Source organism: Hyaena hyaena, unplaced genomic scaffold, assembly GCF_003009895.1.
Source record: "Hyaena hyaena isolate Hyena2069 unplaced genomic scaffold, ASM300989v1 scaffold_33, whole genome shotgun sequence".
Taxonomy (NCBI): domain Eukaryota; kingdom Metazoa; phylum Chordata; class Mammalia; order Carnivora; family Hyaenidae; genus Hyaena; species Hyaena hyaena.
Genome location: NW_024080666.1, coordinates 167,964 through 192,507, shown reverse-complemented (window position 1 = coordinate 192,507; position 24,544 = coordinate 167,964). Strand labels below are relative to the sequence as shown.

The 24,544-nt window shown below is 42.5% G+C and overlaps 1 protein-coding gene across 1 annotated transcript; it reads right to left on the bottom strand.

Moving 5' to 3' along the window:
• Window positions 1-1,119: 1,119 nt before the first annotated feature.
• Window positions 1,120-22,952, bottom strand: MEX3C (mex-3 RNA binding family member C). The gene is made up of 2 exons (XM_039228909.1): window positions 22,128-22,952; window positions 1,120-4,153 (listed from the first exon to the last, which is right to left on the bottom strand). The coding sequence occupies exons 1-2, from the start codon at window positions 22,876-22,878 to the stop codon at window positions 2,928-2,930; spliced, it is 1,977 nt and encodes a 658-aa protein (XP_039084840.1). The 5' UTR covers window positions 22,879-22,952; the 3' UTR covers window positions 1,120-2,927.
• Between the last annotated feature and the right edge of the window lie 1,592 nt (window positions 22,953-24,544).

Below are 24,544 nucleotides of genomic sequence, written 5' to 3'. Positions count from 1 at the left end.
CTGGTCAGTCTACGCTGGAGTTGACCATGGTTCATACTGAACCCTCAGTTTACTGCTTTTCCCTATATATGCATGCCTATGTACAAGTTTGTTTATAAATTAGGAGATTAACAACAGGACAATTGTAACAATATGTTGCAATAAAAGTTATGGAAATATGGTCTCTCAAAATATCCCCCTTTTGTGAGGACAGATGATAAAAATGCCTTGGCTAGGAGATGAAGTGCAGCTAACGGCACAGTTAGGCTGCAGAGGGCCGGCTGTCTCCAGGCTGGACAGCAGCTGACCGCAGGTAACTGAAATGGCAGAAGGGAGAACTGTGAATTCTGGGGGGACAGAATATGGTACGGTACACCCCCCAAAATTTCATACTTCTGGAGGCTATTCTTAAAATTAGCAAAGCAATTCTAGGGCAGTGAGCTTACCCAGTGTCAAATCTGTGTCCTCCAGTCTCCTGGCACAGCCTCAGGATCTGTCTGACACCTACCGGGGAAGGACTGACTCGGCTGTGCAATCTCTCTAAGAAGGAACAGAATTTTGGTTTCTTTAAAACATCTTAGAAATGTCTTTTGTTTCGTAACAAACGGCAACAATTTATTCAGTATCGAAGTGCCTCATAAACGGAGTGATATTTTTATTAACCACAAACCTTTCAGATGGTCCTGAGCAACTGAAAGTTAAAAACATGTGAACTTCGTATTTAGAAAGAAACTGGTTTTCTAGATTTAGTGAAAGATAAGAACCTGTAACAAAGGATAGAAACTGAGTAGATTCTAAATAGATTCAGGATTTTAGTTAACATCAGTGGATAAAGTCATTTACTACTTTGTCTAATAGTAATTGTGGTCAACTACACAAACAAGCAACCAGTCTAAAACTAGCCAAATCTCTAATTTTACTATAACGTAACACTCACTTAAGAGAAAAGCTAAATTTGGATAGGAGCTTAAGTGACACATTTAACACTAAGAACACACTGACAAAAATCACTACAAGAAGGAACACAGGTAGCTGGCGTGTGAGACGGGAAATTCTGTGAAAGGAATGTTCAGTCTGGTAAGTGGCTATCTTCCAGTCTAAACTAATGATGATGGCATGAAAAACACCAAGGAGAATACATTCAAGTTAATGGAAACAAGTCTTTATTAAGTAACTTTTAATATCAGAAAAATAAAACTCTTATAATTCTCTTTACAGCAAATATATAATATCAGTGCTTTGGCCATCTTAAGTTAAAGGCCCTTTATCATAAAATATATGGTTTTAAACTTTACTCAAATTGAATTTATAATCCCTATGACTTCCCTACATATACATAACAAAAGAGTGTAGTAAAATTAGCAAATACTAAACTATATTGATAATTTATCATTCTTAGTTTGTGGTTTTTAGAAACAGTACACGCACCTAATATATGTCGATTCCTTGGCTTATTAGTTGCAGTGTACGATGCAACAAAATACAAAATACATGCTTGGTGAACATTCGTTCATATCTACAAGACGGCAGCTAAAGATTAGGTTTCAATACTGACATTTAACTATCCTACAAGCAGTTAGCATTACATCATAATATGCCATCAAGGCAATTTTTATACTGAAAAAATCAAAATAAAAACCGTTATTTGTAAACTTTTATACGAAATGTAACTCTTCAAGTGGAAATAAAAAATAAAATTTGTCTATTTACTATTCAATACACATAGGATTTTCAATTTTTGTTATATTGAGAAAAAAAGCTCTTTTGTGTTGGGAAAATAATGCTTCAAAAAATAATTAGTAGAAAAACCCACCAGTATATTGTTTTTGTCCTTTCAATGCCAGCACAGATTTGGGAACGTACTGAGGATGAAGTTACAGACATCCACAGGTGAAATGTAAAAGTTTATCTTAAAGAAATCTTTCCTTGTGATTGGAAATAGTTTTGAAATGAAGTAAACTGATTGAAGGTCATCACAGCTGCTTTTGTAAATTATGCTACGGGCATTATTATCCCTCTCTCCCTCCCCCTCCCCTAAATTACTAAAAAATAAAAATATATTTATAATGTGCAAGACAAATATGGATTGAACATAAAATGTTTCACATTTTGATCTATAGTCTAAAAATTAATCAACAGCTTGATCAGACTAATGAATGGAATGTTCGCATCCTCGATTATTAGCCAATGTAGGTGCATCCCAAAGCCCTTCCCGAAATGGGAAAACCCAGGGGCCATTTCCACATTCACCGAGGGAGGCAATGGGTAGGAATTCCCGATCGACACAATTGCATTCCTGATCCAATGATCATACCAGCCGTGAGCGTTCTGGGCGAGATGAAGGTCAATGTAGCAGTTTTTGTCCCAAATTATAACCAGTGATCGAGAAAACTGCCATCAGCCCTATTATTACCAATAAGTAATCACAATGCATTAAAAAGTTACTTGCAATCCTGCAGAATTAGGCATAAGTTGTTGTAAAATAAAAAACGAACCTGTTTTGTCAAAACTGGCAGTGTAAAGAAGGCAGCACTGGAAGTGTCTGAATCATCTGTAATGCCAAGTACCCTCCATAAACTCTTAATGTGGTTAGGCTTTGGGACCCACTGTTTTGAAATCTAGACGTATATACTTTTCTCATAGGCCACACAACCTATGATAATCTTCACTCAGCCAAGCTGAACTTCAGTTTTAGCAATTCTTATACGAGCTATGTCTCTGGGTCTACAGGACAGTATTAATAATTCAAACCAAACTAATAGACAAGAGACCACTTAGGTGTAGTGTTACCATAGCAGCCTTTTATAAGTTTACTAACAACTTTAGCCTAATCCCAATAAAGCCTGATAACAGTCATAAGAATTCATTAGGAAGTTTACTGGGGTACCATTATACCCATGCCTTTACGAGTCCATATAGAGATATAGTATTTATGTACATATATAGAGTTAGGAGTGAATTTGGATTGCCTGAGTAACAGCGGTCTGGCAGACTGGACACGACGGCGTTCTCTTCTCGCAGATCTTGTTGGCACATTCCATGCAGAAGAGGTTGTGGCCACATGGAACTAGGGCAGCAATGACTTCATTCTCAAAGCAAATCACACAGTCGTGCTTTCGTCTCGATTCTGGAGGTGAGCTAGAGGTGGAGCCACCGTTGGAAGAAGAGTAACTATTGGTACCGTTAGAAAAAGCAGGGATGTATATTGGAAGGCCGACATGGTTGCCTGTACTAGGTGGGTCGCTCCTAACCCTCCGAGCAAGTGGGTGTTCAATGCTCTCGGGAAACGTAGGAGACAGACGAGGAGTAGATGGCTGACTTCCTCTACGCTGAGTCTTCATGTTACCAGAAGGATCACTCCCGAAGCCAGAGAGTGGGTTAACTGGTTCAAATGGGGTCCAGATAGTTTGAGCAGATGTTGGTAAAGAGTCAAAGGCAGGAGAATCAACCGCAAGATCTTCTGAGCCTACAGATGGTAGTGTATCTCCAAACCAAAAGTTCCCTGTGCTAAATGGGCTTGTTGGACTAAAGTCAGCCAGCCTATTGCTTCCAAAGTAGGAATCTGTGGAGCCACTTCCCAGAGAACTGGAACTATCGTTTCGGTAATTGGAGATCATTCTTGCGCGGCTAGGAGGAACTGGATTGGAGGAGAGCCACGCGGAGCCAAGAGTGCCACCCTCAAAGCTTACATCCGTACCGTTGTAATGGAAATCATTCTCTTCGTTGAGCTCAATATAGTTTCCTGTACGCATGGCAATGTGCATTTCTATTTCTTCTCGCGCTCGGTCAACATTTTCGGGCATCCCTGTCACTTCAAAGACAGGCTCCTTATCTCTGCTTGGAGTTACTATGTATGTGTGGGTCTGCTGCTGAATTCTTTTAATAGTTGCTCCTTTCGGTCCAACGACCAATCCTACCACACGATAGGGGACCCTCACTTGAACGGTGGTTTGACCGGGCAGATTTGGACTGCATGACAACCCTCCCAGGGCAGGGCCATTTTTGTTTCGAGATGCACGAATCATGGAGAAGTGCTCTGCAGCTGAGAGAATTTCTCTTTTGGCCATGGCAACATCTTCTTTCCGTCCAGTGACAACAAAGATGGGCTCTTCACCACGAACAGGTGTCTTGATATATGTGTTTGTCTTGGCTCTCAGTGCTTTAATTTTACAACCTGTTAGAAAGAACATATTTCATAAGAATCAACATTTATGTCAGTAATATTGATTAAGACAAATCACGGATAATATTGATAAAGACAAATCACGGAAAGCTCCGTTCAAGTGAAATGTCTGCTTTCTGGGTAGTTGTTCTGTTGTTGTGTTCAGTCTTTCTTTATCATAAAAACATCACTAGATGAGAAAGCTTTCCTTAATAACTGCACAAATGCTCGCTCGTCCTGCAGTAAACTTGTCTCCTGGGCTTTCACTTAGGAAGAGGTGGTGCCTCCACCGGGAGAGCTTAGAAGTCATGCTTACTGTTTCCTTTCTCTTGTTATCAGTCACTGCAAATGATGCATGAAATCCTCTGTACAGACAAACTAGACCACAAGCAGGTCTGACGTTCAGAACAGTAATAAATAGCTTGCTTGCAGGATGTTGGTGGCAAAGAAAAAACCACTAATGGGACGCCTGGGTGGTTTAGTCGGTTAAGCGTCCTACTTCAGCTCAGGTCATGATCTCATGGTTCGTGGGTTCGAGCCCTGCGTCAGGCTCTGTGCTGACAGCTCAGAGCCTAGAGCCTGGAGCCTGTTTTGGATTCTGTGTCTCCCTCTCTCTGACCCTCCCCTGCTCACTCACTCACTCTCTCTCTCTCAGAAATAAAACATTTGAAAAAATTTAAAAGAAAAAAAAAACCACTAATGCATATGTAAGACACTGACTTATCTACGGTCTCATTCAAGCTATACAAGAACCCTAAGAATTCAGTTATTACACTTTTATTGCTAAGGAAAATGAAGCTCAGGAAAACAGTTAAACCTAGTCTAACTTCAAAATCTACACTCTTTTTGTCAGTCTCAGAACCTCAAATTTCATACAACTATACTATAAAATACAAGTTCTTTAACAGCCTTCCACTTAATTGTCATCTTTTAACATTATCCTTTCTTCTGTAAACTCACCTGATGAGCAAAGTGCTCATGGCCCAAAAGTCACTCACATGTGCTGCCATCAGTTGAATGTGAGGCTTACTAAGTAAGGTATCCCCATGATTGTTTATTCTAGTTATACTCATGCACTAACTCAATTAACTATGACACAAACCAGTGAAATATGAATACAAAAGACACTGTACTTGTATGAAAATCAAGACATTTATTTTTGAAAATTTCAAATATGTGTTAAAGAAAAAGGTGTATTCATGTATTCATTATGCATGAGTGAGACGACTGTAAAGGCCTTGGGTAAAAAACTAGCACAGAAAGATGCTGTACTCACTGTAAAGTTCTTGCTAAATTCAAAAGAAACATTATTGGAAATTGTATGGAATATGGGCATTATATGTGATTTTATTAAGACTACTTAGACTTGCAGACCCATTCTCAAAGGCTTTGGCCCCGAATCCTAAATGTAAAAATATGTGAGATGCACATACATAACTATCCATTAATTCTTTAGTCAACTTTTTAGAGCAATCACCTATTACCCGAGCCAGCTACATGAGATTAGAGGGCTTCAAACTCTAACTTAAAATGGCAAATAAGCCATAAAACTCTGAGGTTATAGTTTTCAACGATCTTAACATGAAGCTTGCCAGAAGAGATTTCTCATGAATATATCATGTTATTCCTAGGTTCCTCAAAATGAAGAAGCCAGGTGTTTTGTGTGTGTGTGTGTGTGTGGTTTTTTTTTTTTAAATCAAGAGTACAAACAGGAGTGAAAGGGGCAGAGAAAGAGGGAGAGAGAATCCCAAGCAGGCTCCATGCTCAGTGTGGAGCCCAATGCAGGCTCAGCCCTTGGGATCATGACCTGAGACAAAATCAGGAGTCACCAACTGAGCAACCCAGGTACCCCGAGGCAGGTACCCCGAGGCCGGGTGCACTTAAAGACACATCTCACACTTTGGGTGGTCTTTTTCCTAAACCTTTCCTCCCATTTTTTGCCCCCAGTAAATTCATAATGTATAAAAACTGAGTCTTTATATACATGATTTCTAACCTGCATAACTGTGAAAGCTCCTCCTCCCCTGAGTCTCCTTACCTCCAGTCCCACCTCACTCCAACCCATTCTTTATATTCATTTTAATCAAATGATGGTTTTTAAGTAAAGCACAGATCACATAATCACTTCTTTGCATAAAGTGCTTTCTTTAATGGCTCCTTTTACCATAAGGATAAAGTCCAAACAACATGACACACAAGGCCCCTCTTTACCTGGGACCTGATTACCTCTCTCTAGATCTTTTTACCACTTACTTTTCCTCCTTCCTCCCTTCTGTAACTCTGCAGTGTGCTTTTACTATATTAAACTCCTTACCCATGCTCCCTTGCTTCCATGACTAGAATGTTCCTTTGTCCTTGCCTCTTTACTCCCACCTCTGCTTATTAATTCCTTCTGGCCTTCAAATTTTAGTTTAGATGGCTCCTCCTCTACAAAGGGTCCTATCCCTCAGGACTGCTTTGCGTGACCTCCCTAAGCATTCCCAAACCACTGGGCGGTTGACTAGAAGTATATACCTTTGGGGCGCTCGTGCAGCACGTGTTGAAACAAAGATCCAATTCCTGTATGAGAACACTGGGCCTTTTTTATACATACTGCGTTGCATTTAAGCTTTTTTTTTTTTTTTTTTTTTTTTTCCTTTTCTGAGCTTTTCAAGACTTTCATATTCTGGCCCTATACTGCTAATGCAACTTTGGTGAAGGGAACTGATTATGCTAACTTCAATTATAACATATGCAACACAACTTTATTTAACCTACCATTAGATTTTTGGATCTTAACCCACACCTTTTCCCCCTTCCAACAAATTACAAAGAAATGGCTTTTCTCACTGTTGGATCCTAGGTACCTATCATGAAAACACTTTTAGAGTCAGGTTTACACTAATCCAAAGATATTCATTTGAGAAGACTTGGCAGGGAGTGGTTAAAAGCAAAACTGCAAGGAATGCATTTAGTGCAGTACCTGGATGAGGTAAGAAGGGCCATGGGGAGGGCTTGGGGTCTAGCAGGAAACCACTTCAATGAGTTGAATTTCTGCTACTGTAAAACTTGAAAGTTTTAACTATAAAGAGTGCTGCTGTAGGGGCGCCTAGTTGGCTTGGTCAGTTAAGTGTCTAACTCTTCATTTTGGCTCAGGACATGGTCTCATGGTTGTGGGATCCAGCCCTGCATCGGGCTCTGTGCTGGGCAGGGAGCCTGCTTAGGATTCTCTCTCCCCCTCTGCCCCTCTTCCCTGCTTGTGTGTGGTCTCTCTTAAACGAACGAATGAATGAATAGTGCTGCTGTAAATTTACATCTATAATGAACACAAGAAGATCATGTTGATAGTGTTACTTTTGACTATAAGGCAATGCTATTGCATTTGCTCTACAATAGAAACTGAATTAGAAGATTAAGAGCAATAAAACTTCCATATCTACTTTTATATAGATGAATCTTCAGAAGACTCCCTCTTCCAGCACAGAAGGTGTTGCTTGGGGCTGTGAACCGAGAGCACTTTCTATTGACCAATATGTGACCAATGGAGAGCTGTCTAACGTTATACATCCAGGAGAGTTATTGTTATTATTCGGATACTCTGGGTGACAACTTAACAAGAAGGCAGTCTGTTGGAATCACATTTCTAACAAAGAGGGCCCTGTTCATTCTGCAGAAAAACACTGGGCAATTTCTATTAAGGACAAAGGGAGAAATAACCAAAGAGTCTGAAGTTAGCTTCTCTCAACCCTTACTAATAAATACTGACCATGAGAAAATGAAATTAAGTAAACTTCTCCCCATAAATACTTTTGAGACTATAAGCAACGGTCAGTCACACTTTAGAATACTTTTTAATTCTTAGTAGGAAGAAAATATGCATAACGGAACCAGAACGCCATCTGTCCTATGGCTGGTACTAATACAGAGGTGTTTAACTGGCTCACTGGGAAGACTGAAGACAAATATTTTGAGCAGGGACCACTTCTGAGATAGGGGAGTCAGACAGGCCTATCCTGCCCCAAAGGACTGTGCACTTAAGTCTTCCAGATCAGGGGAGGTAATGGGAAGATAGCAAAGCTCAGTCCCTCTAAACCACTGCCAACAAACATAGAAGAATGTATTTCTTCTCTCTCCTAATTTTTGTAAGACAGTTTTAACACAACACATTCGATTCAGATTTGAACTACAGGAAACCTCATCAATCAACATCAAAACATGTGGTGTCTATAGAAACATATTACTGAGTTTCAAACAACCAACACATGATTTCTAAAATATATGTATATTCCAAAGTTGGGGACAAACTAAAGAAAAAACAAACTTTTTTGCTATATTATTTTATAGGTGAAGGAGGTCAAAAGGGTTTGAGTATTTTAGATTGAGTTTCTATTTGAAAAGCCTAAGGTATTTAAAAAATCACAGAAGAATGTATAATCTCAGAGTGGCATAAAACTCAGGAGCCATAAAAGTACACATAAATAACACTTTAAAAATTTGCTGCATGGCAAAAGAAGTAATTATTTACAACTTATACCACAAATGGCTATTTTCTCTCTGTCTCACATACATAAACCTGCCCTATATATCAGAACAGCAAAACCCAATTAAAAAATAAGTAAAAGAAACAGCTCAAAGAAAAGGAAATCTACACATGACTATAGAACATGAAAATTCCCAATTTCATGTGAACTGAGGGGTCTTTTTCCACCTATAAGACTATCGAATATCAAAACAAATATCAAAAACAGTGCCATTAACAATAGGGAAAAGGACCTTTATATTTAGTTGCTGAGAGTATGAACTGCCCAAGGGCAGTTTGCATTATTTATCAAAATTACAACTGCATGGGTCCTTCTGCCCCTCCAGTCCCACTTCTACAACTGATCGTGTAGAAATACTTGCACAGGTCTACACTTAATTGTATTAGTGTGAGGCCAGTACAGCTATATAATGGAATAATATGCAATTATAAAACTGATTCACTTAGGGGTACAGGGTAAAGGGAGACTTAATTTTCCTTTACACTCTTTTTTTTAATTTTTTAAAAAATGTTTTATTTATTTCTAGGAGAGAGAGAGAGAGAGAGACAGCGTGAGCAGGGGAGGGTCAGAGAGAGAGGGAGTCACAGACTCTGAAACAGGCTCCAGGCTCCGAGCTGGCAGTCAGCACAGAGCCTGACGCGGGGCTCGAACCCACGAACCGCGAGATCATGACCTAAGCGAAAGTCGGATGCTTAACCAACTAAGCCACCCAGGCGCCCCAATTTTCCTCTACACTCTTATTATTTTAATAATTTTGAACCATACAAACACATTAGTTTTTTCCAAGAAATATGATTAAATCAGAAGTTTTTAAAAATATAAAGAAATGAAACATTTTACTAGACTTAGCATATCCATTAGACTTTTGCCTAGTACTGACATTATTTTAAATTGTATGAACAGCAGGGTAAATGATTTCATAACCTCAAATCTCAACAAGGCCTTTTCATTCTAAGAGGTGAGGACTAACCAATGTCTTCTTACAGCTACAGATAAAAAGCAACACATGGCAAGCTTTGTACCAGAATGTGTAGACGTTAAGAACTAGGATAGCACCAACATTCCTAGTCGTAATTCTACTTTGATTTGGAAGTAAATTCCCCAAATAAAAAAGTCGGCAATCTAGCTGTGGTACAAGAACTCATTTCCCCTTTATCACTGTGGCTGGGCCTATGTTTTGCCTTAGTACCCTTGAGCTGCAGCTAGATTCATGGCCCTCCTGCTCCGGAGGTCCGGCCTTGCTTCTGCAGAGTAGAGAGAACCTTTCCCACCAGAGGCCTCAGCAACTCTGAGGGAGATGTCTCTCATTGCTGGGAGAGGAGTTAAGAGGAAGAAAAGGAGCTGATATTGATGGGATCTTCAGTGTTTCTCGAACCAGGGGTTGCAGGATTAGTTTAATAGATTGCAATCGACATTAAAAACACAAAATTCAACATGTTCCAAATATTTCAGTAAAACATGTGTAAGAAGGGCTGCAATGCCAAATGTTCTTTTAAAATGGAGGTGGGATGGGGTGGTAGTTATCACAGAAGAGTTTAATGAAGGGCAGTGGAGACGTGCTGTGCTCTGGCTGGCCTGAGGGCAAGACCCCAATCCCACTGTGAAGGGCCTATGGAGACCTCCTGGCAGCACACTGCAGGCAGCCTCTAGGAGCTAGATGGAAGATGGAGGCTCAATCCAGAAATCTTTTTCTGTTCTTTAATTTTGCTTATTACCTACCTTAGATTTCTACTGCTAACAAAGTTACCACACACAGTGGCAGGTGGACACATCAATGTCAGGCAAGGAGGTTTAAAATCTATCTTGGAGGGACAAAGAATCTTTTTTCTTTTTTTTTTTTTTAATGTTTTATTTATTTCTAGGAGAGAGAGAGAGACAGCGTGAGCAGGGGAGGGTCAGCGAAAGAGGGAATCACAGACTGAAACAGGCTCCAGGCTCCGAGCTGGCAGTCAGCACAGAGCCCGACGCGGGGCTCGAACCCATGAACCGCGAGATCATGACCTAAGCGAAAGTCGGACGCTTAACCGACTAAGCCACCCAGGCGCCCCATCTTTTTTCTTTTTTAATGTTTATTTCAGAGAGAGAGAGAGAGAGAGAGAGGGAGAGCGCGCGTGCACACTTGAGGGCCTGTGAGCATGCAAGTGGGGGAGGGGCAGAGAAAGAGGGAGAGAGAGTCCCAAGCAGGCTCCAAGCGGGGCTTGATCTCAGAAACCGTGAGATCATAACCTGAGCAGAAACCAAGAGAGTCAGACGCTTAACCGACAGAGCCACCCAGGCGCCCAGTTTTTTGTTTTGTTTTTAAAGAAAGAAGTGCCAACTGTTATGTGAGGTGTTACTGATTTTTGACAGAATACTTTGTTTTCCAGAAATTCACTGTATTTTCCATTCATCTCATAAACTAGCTACATATACCTTAAATTAAAGTGACTGGAGAAAGGTGAACATGAAAATTACATTATGTGTATATTTTCACTTTGGATCAACTTTGGCATGTACCTTTATTCAAAAATTCCCCGAGAGTTTTGTTTTGAGGGAAAAGAATCCTACTAAGATACTGGTGTAGTACACACACACATTTTAAATAAGGAGTTGGGGGGGGGGGGGTGGTGCCTAGGTGGTGCTCTGTTGGTTACAGGCCTGACTTTGGCCCAGGTCATGATCTTGCGGTTTGTGGGTTTGAGCCCCACATCAGGCTCTGCACTGACAGTGTGGAGTCTGCTTTGGATTCTCATTCTCTCTCTCTCTCTCTGCCCCTCCCCTGCTTGCATGCTCTCGCTCTCTCTCTCTCTTTCTCTCAGAACAAATAAACATTGATAGATAGATAGATAGATAGATAAAGGAGGGGGAATGAAACTCTGAACCGCTCTTTTACCTTTGAGAAAATTAGAACTCCTTGTCCTGACACTCTCTACCTCTCTCCCATCAAATAACCATAACCTACCTTCTTCTAGACTTTATCATCTCCTAAACATGCTCTGTTCCTTTTCTAGCTCTGATCAGATATTTCCCTAATAACATGAAAGATCCATAGTACTTCTGCTCCATACCTTACAGCTTCTGAGTAACAAACATGGCCATTTGGAAGATGGGGCTGTACATGAGAAGGGCTGGCTCTGTGAACTCAGTAATAGTACAAAGGTGCGGACTTGTTATTACAGAGACCAAGGTATAGTTTTAAAAGGAACAATGTAAGAAGCAAAACACTGATCATCTGCAGGCCTGGGTTCTAAATCTACCACCAGTTTATTTTTTTCACCAGGTTCTACTCCTGGTTTCAGTGTCAAGTCATTCAACCTTTAGGTTCTTTCTGATGCTTACATTTTTGACTAAGTCCCTCTTCTCCTAGGAAAACCAGTCACTGTTTCTTTTTTAAAGTCTTAAAAGAACTTGGGACAATCAGATACTACCTTTTTTCATACACATATATCTATTCTTCCTTTCCTCAAGGAAAAGTAGGTTGAGGAATGGTTGGGAACATTGACTTCGGATGATCACTAATCAGCTTTGTGAACTTAAGCCGGTCAGTAAACCTTCATCTCTCCTTCATGGGTGAGGAACTCTGATTAAAGATGCTTCTCTCACTTGGTTTTTATAAGGATTAAATGAAATAATGTATTAAAAACATTTATTACAATGCCTGTTATTCTAGTAGGTGGCTCAGTAGAGGGTAACTTTTTTTTTTAATGTTTATTTTTGAGAGTGAGAGAGCACACACACGTGAGTGGGGTAGGGACAGAGAGAGAGAGAGAGAGAGAGAGAACAGAAGATCTAAAGTGGGCTCTGTGCTGAGAGATCCGACTGACAGACCCACCCAGGCTCCCCAGTAAAGGGTAACTTACAAGGCTACCCAACCATCCCAACCACTCTTCAAGTATTTCCTGAAATAATAATAATAAAATAAAAATTTGTAGCATACTTTGCAGTTTTCCAAACTTTTCTAGATTTATTCCCATTTAATCATCATAACAGTGCTTTAAGAAGGGCAGAAAAAAGCCTGAACTGCTCAAGATCTCCCAGCTGTTAACTCAGATCTCAAACCCACGTTGTCTTAATAACCCCACACTATTTTTTTTCTAAAAGCATTGGAAGAACACATTATTTCATGTTTCATGATATATTAGAATTAAGAGGGGGGTCCTATTCCTCGAGGGAGAGTCTAGACACACTATTCAAAAGCTCCTTTAACTTTACATTTTCAAAGACGGATGGATTATCAGCCAAATCCCAATAAGAGTGTTTCTCATGCATACTAACTTAACCCAACATTTAAATTGTTTAGATTAGCAATGCAAACTATTCATAAATGCACAATATAGAAGTAACAGCTTTCCTTTCTAGAGTTCAAGTGTTCGTTGTAGCTCTTCTAGTCAAAATCCTCAAATTCTTTTATGAATACAGTCTCATTGTAGATATCACTTTGCCAGCACTTCAAACAGCTTCATTTATGTGATTTTAGTTTTGTTATTATTGACATCTAATGCCTTAAATCAAGAAGGTGGTTACTGCCCTTAAAGCTCCAAATAACTTCAAGTTGACTAGCTCCTTACATATGGGTTGGAGATGCAGGCAAGAAGGAAGAAAACCCCAATTACCACAATATGGAAATTACAACAGGATAGTAAAATGGGAAGTCTAATCCAAAAATCCAGTTAAATAAAATAAACATCAAGTATCTACTTTGCTTCGGGTACTTTAACTGACATCAAGGATGCAAAGATGTCTAAGATTCAGTGCTGCCCTCACTGACTTGTATCAACTCCAAGCACCAGAAGGATCTGATATCTTCACAGGTTCATGTACAATTATCAGCCTCTTTTCTTACATTGTTGGTGGTGTTCAAACCTTCTATATCCTTGCTGGTCTTTCTGTCTGCTTGTTCTACCACTTACTGAGATAGGAGTGTTGAAGTCTCCAATTCTACGAGCTTGAGACCCTGGGTAAGTTACTTATATCCCCATAGATCTGTTTCCTTATCTGTATGGCAGGAATAAGAATGGATCAATAAGGTGAGGCACTGTCTCACACACTTGAAGGTTATATTAAAAAAAAAAAAAAGTCAAACGAATCAATTTTCTATAGGAAGTTGAAAAGACTTAAAGTATATATCTCCTGCAGATAAAACTTGACATTTTGATTGTATAAAGAATGTTGAAATAGTATCAACTTTACAGAACTTGGAGGAGAAGCCAATCTTAACTGGGAATCTGAAATCTGGTATACTTTTGCATGATTCTAGGGACTCTTTTTGGACAAAATTCAGAATGAAATAATCTAGTTCAATCTCATTTTATACATGAAGAAAATAGAAGCCTAGAATTGCCCAAAGTTATGAACTAATAACTCCTAAAATACACCATTCTCTCAACCTTATATTTCTGGTAGATTCTTAATGAGTTCTAAATCTAAAATTTCTCAATCTAAAATTCCCCTTCTTTTTTCACTAAGACAAGAGAACTGAAATACTTAATAATAAAAAAAAAAGACTTACATTTGGCCTTTCACTAAAGCTGAAACACCTAGAAGAGGGTGTAAATTAGAGATGAAAGCTAAAACAATTTTCCTAATTGGGGATTTTAAAATTAGGTTTATGCCCTTCAGAGGATGTTAATAGAAACCTTAGAATTACTTCTATTTGGGTACCATATAATAGAATCAGATTCATTTGTACACTTTAGGGTTTTTTGTTTTGTTTTGTTTTGTTTTTTTATAGGAGAGAGAGAGACAGCGCGAGCAGGGGAGGGTCAGAGAGAGAGGGAGTCACAGACTGAAACAGGCTCCAGGCTCTGAGCTGGCAGTCAGCACAGAGCCCGACGCGGGGCTCGAACCCACGAACCACGAGATCATGACCTAAGCGAAAGTCGGACGCTTAACTGACTAAGCCACCCAGGCGCCCCTCATTTGTACACTTTAAAACATATACCGTGGACCATTTAGTTAGTGGTATACCCTGGGAAAAACTTACTGAAGTGACAATTTTCAGTTTCAACCTAGTATTTGCTAGTACAAATCTAGCAGTAAAAGATTTATAAACTTTACCCTGCCTCATATAGAAGTTATTATCTCTGTAGTTTCAACTGTGCCATGAATCTGTACTAACGACATCTTCTCAAACTTGATCCCCACAACAAATGGGGAGCAGAAGGGGCCAGGAAGAACAAGCAGCTAGAACAGGTTCTTTCCCACAAGAAATGCTCAGCAAGGTTAAGTGATTTGTCCAAGGTCACAGGCAACAAAGGTGAGACCAAGTCTTTAACAATTTTTTTTAACTCCCAAGTTCCAATGTCCTTTCCTATAGTCACTAAAATGGTACTGATGGCAAGGGAGAAGATATGTCAGGAGCGCCTGGGTGGCTCAATCGGTTGAGCGTCCATCTTCAGCTCAGGTCATAGTCTCATGGGTTTGTGAGTTGGAGCCGGGCATCTGGCTCTGTGCTGACAGCAGAGCTGTGTCTCCCTCTCTCTCTCTGCCCCTCCTCCACTCACACTCTGTCTCTCTCAAAAATAAATCAACATTAAAAAAAAAAAGAGAAGATATATCAAAGGGAAGAGGAGTGGTAAGAAAAAAGGGACAGTACTAAAAAGGTCAGCCCAAAATGCAAATATCATTAATAATAATAACCCTTTTGGGAAATTTTTTAGTTGTTTGAAACTATTCCCTCCTCACACTCCCCCAACGGGGTCCAAAAGATCAATTATTTCACACAACTCTTCCACTACACCTGCAGTTTTCATTGAAGGACTGCCTTTATCATTTCAAGGACTAGTCTTAGTATTCCATGGTACAACTTTCATTGTAGTCAAATCAGGCTTCCTGCATAGAATGAATTGTAGTTTTTGCTTACTGGACAAAGGCAACAAACCATGCCCACATGAATTGTTCTTAAATCCCAAACACTGGCATGGAAGAGGTTCTAATGTTATGCAATGTTCAGTCATGGAATAAAGACTCGAACTATCCAAATGGCATTAGGCTGCGCATACACATTCAATTTAGTAGAATTGGACTTGGTAATACTAATACTAGAAAATTATTTTAAAAGCTTAAATATCAGATTTAATCTTTAAAAATGTCCATATGGTACCTAATGGTGGCATGAGGAAAAAAGTTAAAAGTAAACCCACAATTTATGGTCTAAAGCCATCTGGGAGGCATTAAGATGCAATTTAATTAAAAAAAAAAAAAACTATCACTTTGGAATCACCTGAAGATCAATGGGGTTTTAAAATAGGGGGCACCTGAGTGGCTCAGTCGGTTGAGTGACCAACTTCAGCTCAGGTCATGATCTCGTGGTTCATGAGTTCGAGCCCCGCGTCAGGCTCTGTGCTGACAGCTCAGAGCCTGGAGCCTACTTCAGATTCTGTGTCTTCCTCTCTGTCACTCTCCCACTTGCACTCTGTCTCTCTCTTTCTCAAAAATAAATAAACATTGAAAAAACATAAAATAGATTTTCCATAATCTGTAATTTCCTAAAGGAGTTTTTAAACTGCAAATACATTTACCTATTTAGTCTCTTATCAACATTATTACCTATTTTTTCATTTGGAGTTCAATTTTACCAATTCTACATGGCATAAATGACATTAAAGATTCTGTAACAATCCCTTTGATCATGAAATAATACTGTGGTAGTCATAACAGCTGTTCACTAAACTTCTGGCTCTTTCCTGTGGGTACATGGTTGTTATGGACTTTCTTTCTTACCTACTTGAAGTTAGATGTGGCCAGATGACTTGCTCTGATTAGCGAAATAGGAGATGTAATGATTACTTCCGGGTCTAACACTTAAAGACCAGCATGTCCTATGCCACTGCTTCCTATTCCACTGGCACATGGGAGGCCCAGCCAACACTTGAGACGGTGGTCACTGCACTGGCCTGTGTCCCTGAATAACTGAAATGAGCAGAGCCCCTTCCAATAAGAAATAACCCTTTATTGTTTTGATAGAGATGCTGGGGTTCTTTGTCACCACAACATAATTCAAACCTAGCCAGACAGAAGTGCCGCGTAGCCAACAGGCATTCTGACATTGGATGGTTCTAGTTCTTTCAAATTAGAAGAACATAATGTGTGAAACTGCTAAAGCGAAGAAAGGTAAATGAGATTAAAGAGTGGTTAAACTGAATTTCAGATTTAACTTAACAAAAATAATATGTACTTATCACTTAAAGTTTCATGTGTTTCAATTTATTTGTGTATCATTCAGTCTCTGGAGGTATTATAGATAAGATTACATCCGGCTGAAGAGGTATCTGAAGCCTAGGGAGTTTAAGTGACTTGTCCAAGATCACAAAGTGAGTTACTGGCACAGAGCAATGAAATTTAGAAATTTTAATTTCTGAATGCTAGCTCTTTCCAATATACCACAGCTGAGCAGAGACTGTTAAGGGAATCTGGGTAGTTTTTTATATTAAAACAAATATTCTGGAACATTTTTGTATTCAGTTTAAGGCAAAAGTATTAAATCTTTCAATCTGTACAAATATCAAATTCATTCAAAACCAAATCCACAAAATATTAAGCACTATCTTATAACGAAATGCTCTTTCCTTGAAAACTTAAGATGCAAGAAGAGCTACCTAGAATCCAATCCATAAACTGTGTTGAAATTTGTCCTAAGCAGAAATCTCTAACAGAGTAACAGTTCTCGAATACTTGACTCCCTGGATCATTTTTAGATTGCTGGTAACCAGGGGGTAGAAAATACGCCCTTGTATTACCACTTTATTTTCCACTTCCTTAGTGAATCCAAATAGTTCAGTAGCTGAATGAGGCAGTAGATTCCCCACCCATTTGCAAAACAATAATTGAACCTTTCCCAGTGGTCCCAGGGCTAGCACAAACTATTATCAACTAAATTTAAATTTTAAAGCCTATAAGTTACAATATCTGCTTTTTAAAGCTAGCATGTAGATAACACAAATTATCTTTCTGAACTGTAAGTGACAGTGAATTTTTTTAGTTAGGAATATGAGAACAAGAATATTAGAATGAGAACTGTGCCTTCTGGGTAGCAGAGACATCAAAATTTTATTAAGTAAATTAATTTGGATAGTGAGGATATTTGAAGCGATCTACACTAGAAACACTGTATCCCAAAGATTAGGTCAGAAATTAACTCGAATACCATTAACCTTCCTGAGCAGGATCCTTGCATACAGAAGCAGCAACTTAATCTTTGATGACAAACAAACTGGTCTAAATCCAAGTTCCATTTTTTTGAGCAAGTTATCTCTCAGAGCTTCAGTTTCTACATCCATAAAATGGGAATAATGACCTAGAACGACTGAGGTACCTGGCAAAGAGAGGACCAACAATCCCCCCCCATAAAAGAAAAAGATAATGTACTTTTGCATTGTTCTCAGTTTCTCCTCAAGAAATGTGTATGTATTCTTGCATAGGGAATTTATGTATGACAAGACCAAAGTTTCTCTTTTTCTTTTGAACATACACAAATAAGCACACACCTTATTTCACTTGTGTTAAAACTTGAAGACTGGTTCTACCATAGGAAAATGGAGGAAACTGTCACAAGGATGTGTTTCTGACAAATTGAAACAATGTAACATATTTATGATCTTAAAAGTGACCACACAAACAACCCATTAGGAAATCAGTGGAGACAGAGGAGTTCAATAAAGAAGAAAACAATGTCCCAGGGGGTCTAGCTCAGTGATATCCAAAGGTACAGAGCCCACTGGAATGCAGGGGAAAAAAAAAAAAAAACCAAAACCCTCCCATTTCTATTTTTACCCCATTCTTTAACATAAACCCGTATGTTACAAATGTCTACAACAACTGAATATATGACATTCAATATTTACTTATAATGTAGTTAAGAATGGGTATAGAGTCCTACTTTAATTCGCTTTTTAGTCTAACTAGATTATCAATGGCTGTACAAAGTAGAACAAAGCCCATTGCTTTAAATTAAACCTCATGTTAACCACTGTGAATGTGTCTGGCAGGTACTACATTCAACAAAAGTTTAAGTCTTAAGTCTGTTGTCAGGTTGTTGTTGTTAAGTTTATTTATTTTTGAGAGAGAAAGCATGAGTGAGCAGGGGGCAGAGGCAGAAAGAAAGGGAGAGAGAGAGGATACCAAGCACGCTCTGCTCTGTCAGCATGGAGCCTGATGTGGGGGCTCGATCCCACAAACTGTGTGAGATCATGACCTGAGCCAAAATCAAGAGTCAGACACTTAACTGACTGAGCCACCCAGGTGCCCCATGTCTGCTGTTAGGTTTAATCTCTAGTCCATATTCTAAAACTTCAGTGATTATCAAAAAGCCTCTTTAGTTCATGGCTTTATTTTACCGTATTGTTGGTTTCAATAGGAGATGCAAAGCTTAAAAAAACTGGGACCAATTTAACATTTGCAAATGACCAATGCTACTGAGGAGTACAAATATGAGGTCAACACTGCCAACTTTCATCACTATCAAAAGCAGTGGTTTATTTTTTTTGAAAGATACTGGAACCAGAGGCCATCTACAGGAGTTCTAGTCTATATGACTCAGAATTCCATTTGTCCTACCCTTTGCTTCGGAGCTGAAGTCAGAAATGTCTCCATCTGTGTCATATTTATTTCCAAAACCAATTAAGAGATGGCAAACAGAAACTCATGACTTTAGGTAATGAATAAAATGGAAGGAATGGATAAATCTTAAGAATGAAAATTTAGTTCATCCAAAGCAAACAAGTAAATTAAGTAATTTGCCCCATTTATTCACTTAGAGAAGAGAGAAATCATCACACGATGCAAACATTAGAAGTTGCCTTGCTGTGGCAGGAGTGGGAAAACACTTTACAGGTTTTGTTATGGTGCTGCCGGGGTGGAGATAGGGAAGGGGTCAATGATCTACTAGTTGCATGGTTCAGAACAGGAAAGGGGGACAAGACTTTCTGCTCTTAAGATAAGATAGAGGATGATGACATACTTCTTTTTTTAAATTTTTTTTAATGTTTTATTTATTTCTAGGAGAGAGAGAGAGAGACACAGCAGGGGAGGGTCAGAGAGAGAGGGAGTCACAGACTCTGAAACAGGCTCCAGGCTCTGAGCTGGCAGGCAGCACAGAGCCCGACGCGGGGCTCGAACCCGCGAACCGCGAGATCATGACCTAAGCGAAAGTCGGACGCTTAACCGACTAAGCCACCCTGGCGCCCCGGATGATGACATACTTTTAACAGTACTGTCAACTCTGGGAAATATTAAGTGCAAGAGGAATAGTCAGCAATTTGTCTCCATGTCCTAAGACATAAATAGAACCACATTTCCTTATTAACCAATAAGCACAGCCCAATAAGCCCAGAAAAACTAAAGATTTATCTCATTTGCTATAATTTAGTAGATGATACAAAATAAAAACGTGGAATGAATTCCACTTACTTTTAAATAATGGAGTTGCATAAAGACAACAGTTTGTGCAATTAGGGATTTTTTCGTGCTTAAGTATAGAAAAGGACAAAAGTTTGTATTAAACTAAATATATAAAAGATACCATTATGTTGTCCTTAGTCAAACCGGCAAGTAAATGGTCTTGTCTTTTCTCCTAAACTGTTAAGCACACTGAAGCAACTTGTGCTCGGGCAGTGCCATCCCAGTATAGCATTTAGAGTTTTTCATACTCTGGCTGAAAAGACCTTCCCAGCCCCTTTTCACCACACCCCTGTTAAGACCCCAAGTATCAAAACAACAACAACAAAAATCACAACTTTCTAATCATAATCAGAGAGCACTCCTCCACACCTTTCCCTACACCTTCCCTCAGTCCTTCTTCGTCTCCATTTAAGTCCTATCCATTCTCCAAGTCCCTCTAGGGTTGGTGTTCTCACAAGTATGTCTGTTTGTCACACAGTATATTGAGTGCCATTAAACTACATGTTAGTTTAGTGCCATTCCACTGTTTATTAGACTCTTAGTTTCTTAAGGGCAACAAGTTTGTCTGAATCAACCTCACATTCCCAACTGCCACAAACTCCACACCTGGCAAACAGAAGCTTGAAACATAGCAATTCCTTGATGTTCTGAATTGAATGGCCAACTCATTTTGGCTTTGTAAATTGAGATGTTACAATTTTATTCTGTGTAAGGTGAAACAGTGCTCTCCTAGATTAGCATCTTAAGTACGGCCAAACAAAGAACAAAAAAGCCCCCCAAACCCATCCAAACAAAACAAAACAAAAACAAGGCATCTGAATCTTATTTACCAAACAATATACGAAAATTCTCAATTGGATGGTACCAGCTTCGAACAGTGCCTTTCAAGTACCAGTCATCAGGCAGTCTGAAATAAGCTATCTCCTTTATCCAGATTTCAGATGGGTTTTTCTTATTAAAATCTGAGAGGTAAGAAATGAGCCAACTCTGACATCTGAAACCACCAGACCTCGTATTTATGTGTACTTTAGACCACTTGGGAAAGATGAGATCATTTAAGCTGCAGCGCCATTATTTCTCTTTATTTGACCCCAACAATGCTCTCAACCTAACAGTAAAGAGACATGCATCCACCAGGCTAAGCTATATTGTAATAAAGCAGCTGGGGGTAGTATTTACTCCTTTAGTACAGGTGGGGGAAGCTATACTGAAGAGCAGAGGACCTTCCCTAAAAATGTCGGTTACAGAGGTACTCTGGGCATCCCCTTCCCCCACCTTCACAAATCTACTCCTGGAATCTGAGACATAGGTCCTTTGTCTGAACAATGTGGGAGGAGTCTGTCTGCAGAGCTGGTGTGCTGGCGAGTGAAGAGAATTTACTGAAAACTGTATAAACGCAGAGTTCCTTAACTCAATTACCTTACTGTCCATTTTCTCGTCGTCGTGTACACTACTACAGTGTTCTAAAAGATAGCCAATGTGCCATTTCGAGAGTTCAAATGTATCAAAAGGAGTACAAAAAGATCAACAGAGTTAGGCTGCTCTTCCAAAGCTAAGTTTCTGAACAGCGGAGGGGGGTGATGGGATTACCCACGACTTGAACATCCCCTTCCCTCTCGACTTGAGCTCTTTACACAAAGCCTCCATTTCTGTCAATTTCTTCATCGGAACAAGCTGCTGTAAGGTAAGCTGGGGACTGTCGGCTGCGCAAACTTGCAATCTCGCAGCTTTCCGAGCCCACCACCGAATCCACAACCGACCAGACCTTTTACCACCTCACTGAGGTTTTTGGTGCCACGCCAGCCTGGTGTTCCACGAATACAGCCCGAGTAAAGTGAACACCACCGGACTGGGTGGCTCGAGAAACTTAACACCTTTCACCCATGCAAACGAGCGGAATACCGTGGGTTGTCGCAAGGTGACCCATCTTCCCATTTCATCCACCCACGGTTCCTCGCAGACCCCTTTCGCGACGGACCTGGGGGACTCGCCGGGTTCAAGGTTGCGGCCCGGAGCTCATCTCTTTAGGCTCCCCACCCACGCCCGGGGGCCAAGCCCAGCTGGACTCCCCTCCTCCCCGCCGCACTCACCCTGGCGACCGACAATCTCGGCGACATGCTCGGAGCTGGGCACCGGGACGCACTCGGTGGTGTTGACGCTCTTCCTCCGGAGCAGGGCCGCCTGCTCCCCATTTAGGGCGGCCGCCGCCGCCGCCCCGCAGCCGCCGGGGCCGTAGGCGTGGGACAGCATCGCCGCCATCATGCCCTGGGCATCGTCCCCTCCGTAGAGCACCCCCGCCGCCGCGGCCGCCGCGGCCGCCTCCCGGGCATCGAAGCCGGCGGCGGGCAGCAGCACCGACCCCAGGGACCCGCCCGGGATCGGCTGGGTCTGGGAGGTGGCGGTCGCGGGCGGCGACAGCAGCAGCAGCGACTGCCGGTCCTCCTCCTCTGCCTCCTCCAGCTCCTCCTCCTCCAGCAGGTCTCCGTCCAGCTCTGCTTCCTCCCCCTCCTCCTCCTCGTCCTCCTCCAGCTCCAGCTCGGCCGCCTCCGGGGCCCCGGGCCGGCCGGGCGGAGCCCGCTCCTCCGGGGACAGCCCCGCCGCCCGCCGGGCCTGGCCCTGCGCCGCCGCCGCCGCGGCCCGGAGCGCCGGGGTGCCGGGCTCCGCCGGGCTGGGGTCTTCGAGGCCTAGCGCGGCCAGGCGCTCCCTCAGCAGGAGCCCGTCCCCCTCCAGCTCCGGGCCGCCCGCGGGCGGCGGCAGCGGCGGCGGCGGCGGCGGCGGCGGCGGCGGCAGGGGGGCCGGGGCCGCCGCCAGGGCCAGGGCCGCGGAGCTGCCGCTCGGCATCGCGGCGGCGCGCTGTCAATGGCGGCGGCGGCGGCGGCCGGGTCAGGCGCGGCGGGCGGCGAGCCCCATGGCGGACAGGGCTCGGGCCCTGCTCAGCGCGCAAACACCTTTCCTCTGGGGAGGCGGCGGGGCTGGCGACCTGGGCCGAGGAGCGCCAGGGCCGCCCGGAGACTGGAGAGGGCGGGGTGGAGGGGCAGAGGAAGGAGGCAGAGGTAGGTAACTAGGTGGGTGGGTGGGGACGGCTGCGGGGCGGGCGGCTGGAGGTGGCAGCGGCTCCCCTCTCAGGGTTTCTTTTGTTTCATGGCCTTAACCAGCCCCCGGCGCGCGCGGCGGCGGCGACGCCCCACGCCGCTCTCCGAATGAAGCCGGCGCGCTCTGATTGGCTGCTTTTAATCTCTGGGAGCCCGCCCTCTGCTCCCCGCAGCCTTCTAATGCCTTTCCACAGCTCCACTCCTCTACCCTCTTCTCGGGCCCCGCCCCACTCCTCCCCAGAGCTCTCTGATTGGGTGACCGGGACAAGCCAGGCCCCGAAGCCTTCTCCTTCCGTCCTCTCCCCTCCCCCCTCCCCTCCCTCCCCTGTCCCTACTGGCTCACGAGGAGAGGGGCTGTGATTGTTCGCTTTACACGTCACTCATTGTGACGTGCCCAGGTGGGGGCGGGGAAAAGCAGGAGGGACAGAGGCTCTGTAACAGGCTGAAGCTGGGGCCGAGTAGGGGTTTCCGCGCAGGCGCGTGCAGCCGTAGTGCACACCTAGGTTTATCCCTTTCTCCTCGTCCCACTTGCCCACCAGGGTCGGGTCTTTTAGGGCACTGTGGGAGCGGCCTTGGAGTGGCGTAGTCGTGGGCGCGGAGGGCGTCGTTTCCCCGGGTAGAGAAGGAGATTTCCTTCTTTCAGGGTAAGGGCCTAGGGAGAGTCATCGGAGGAGGGGCCAGCGCAGCGTCCTCCTATCCGGCCGCGGGGGTGGTTTCCTGAGCCGCGTGGCTTCTGGGCCATCCCTGAGCGACCCGGGAGCGCTCCTCCCTCCGGGCGGGGCCCTCCCACGCCCGGCGGGCCCGGCTTCCAGTGCCAGGAGGCCGCTGGGCTGCCCCGGGAGTCTTGCTGGGCTGCACTTTCGATCTTTGGGACTTTTCAAAGGAGCTATGTCACTGTTTCCTCCTCCAAGACGCTCTTCCCACAGTATGGCCCAGGTGATCCCGCACTGGGCTGTCTTTTCTAAGAGGTTTATTTTGAAATGGCTTGTTAAAAAAGCCTATTACTTGCCAGCATATTAGGCTATGCCATCGCCCCAACCCTTACCCCCGGGACCAGTTGGGTCTCCGCAGGTTAACTTTTTTTTTTTTTTTTTTTTTTTTACAAATAGTTTATTGTCAAGTTGGTTTCCATATAACACCCAGTGCTCATCCCCAGAAGTGCCCTCCTCCATGCCCATCTCCCCCCTGACCCCCACATCCATCAGTCCTCAATTTGTTCTCAGTATTCAAGAGTCTCTCATGGTTTGCCTCTCTCCCTTTCCCCCACCATTTCCCCCCTTCTTCTCCCCCTTGTTCCTCCGTCAAGTTCCTCCTAATCCTCCTATACGTGCAAACATATGGTGTCGGTCCTTCTGGGCCTGACTTTATATCGCTCAGCATGACACCCTCAAGGTCCATCCATGTTGCTACACATG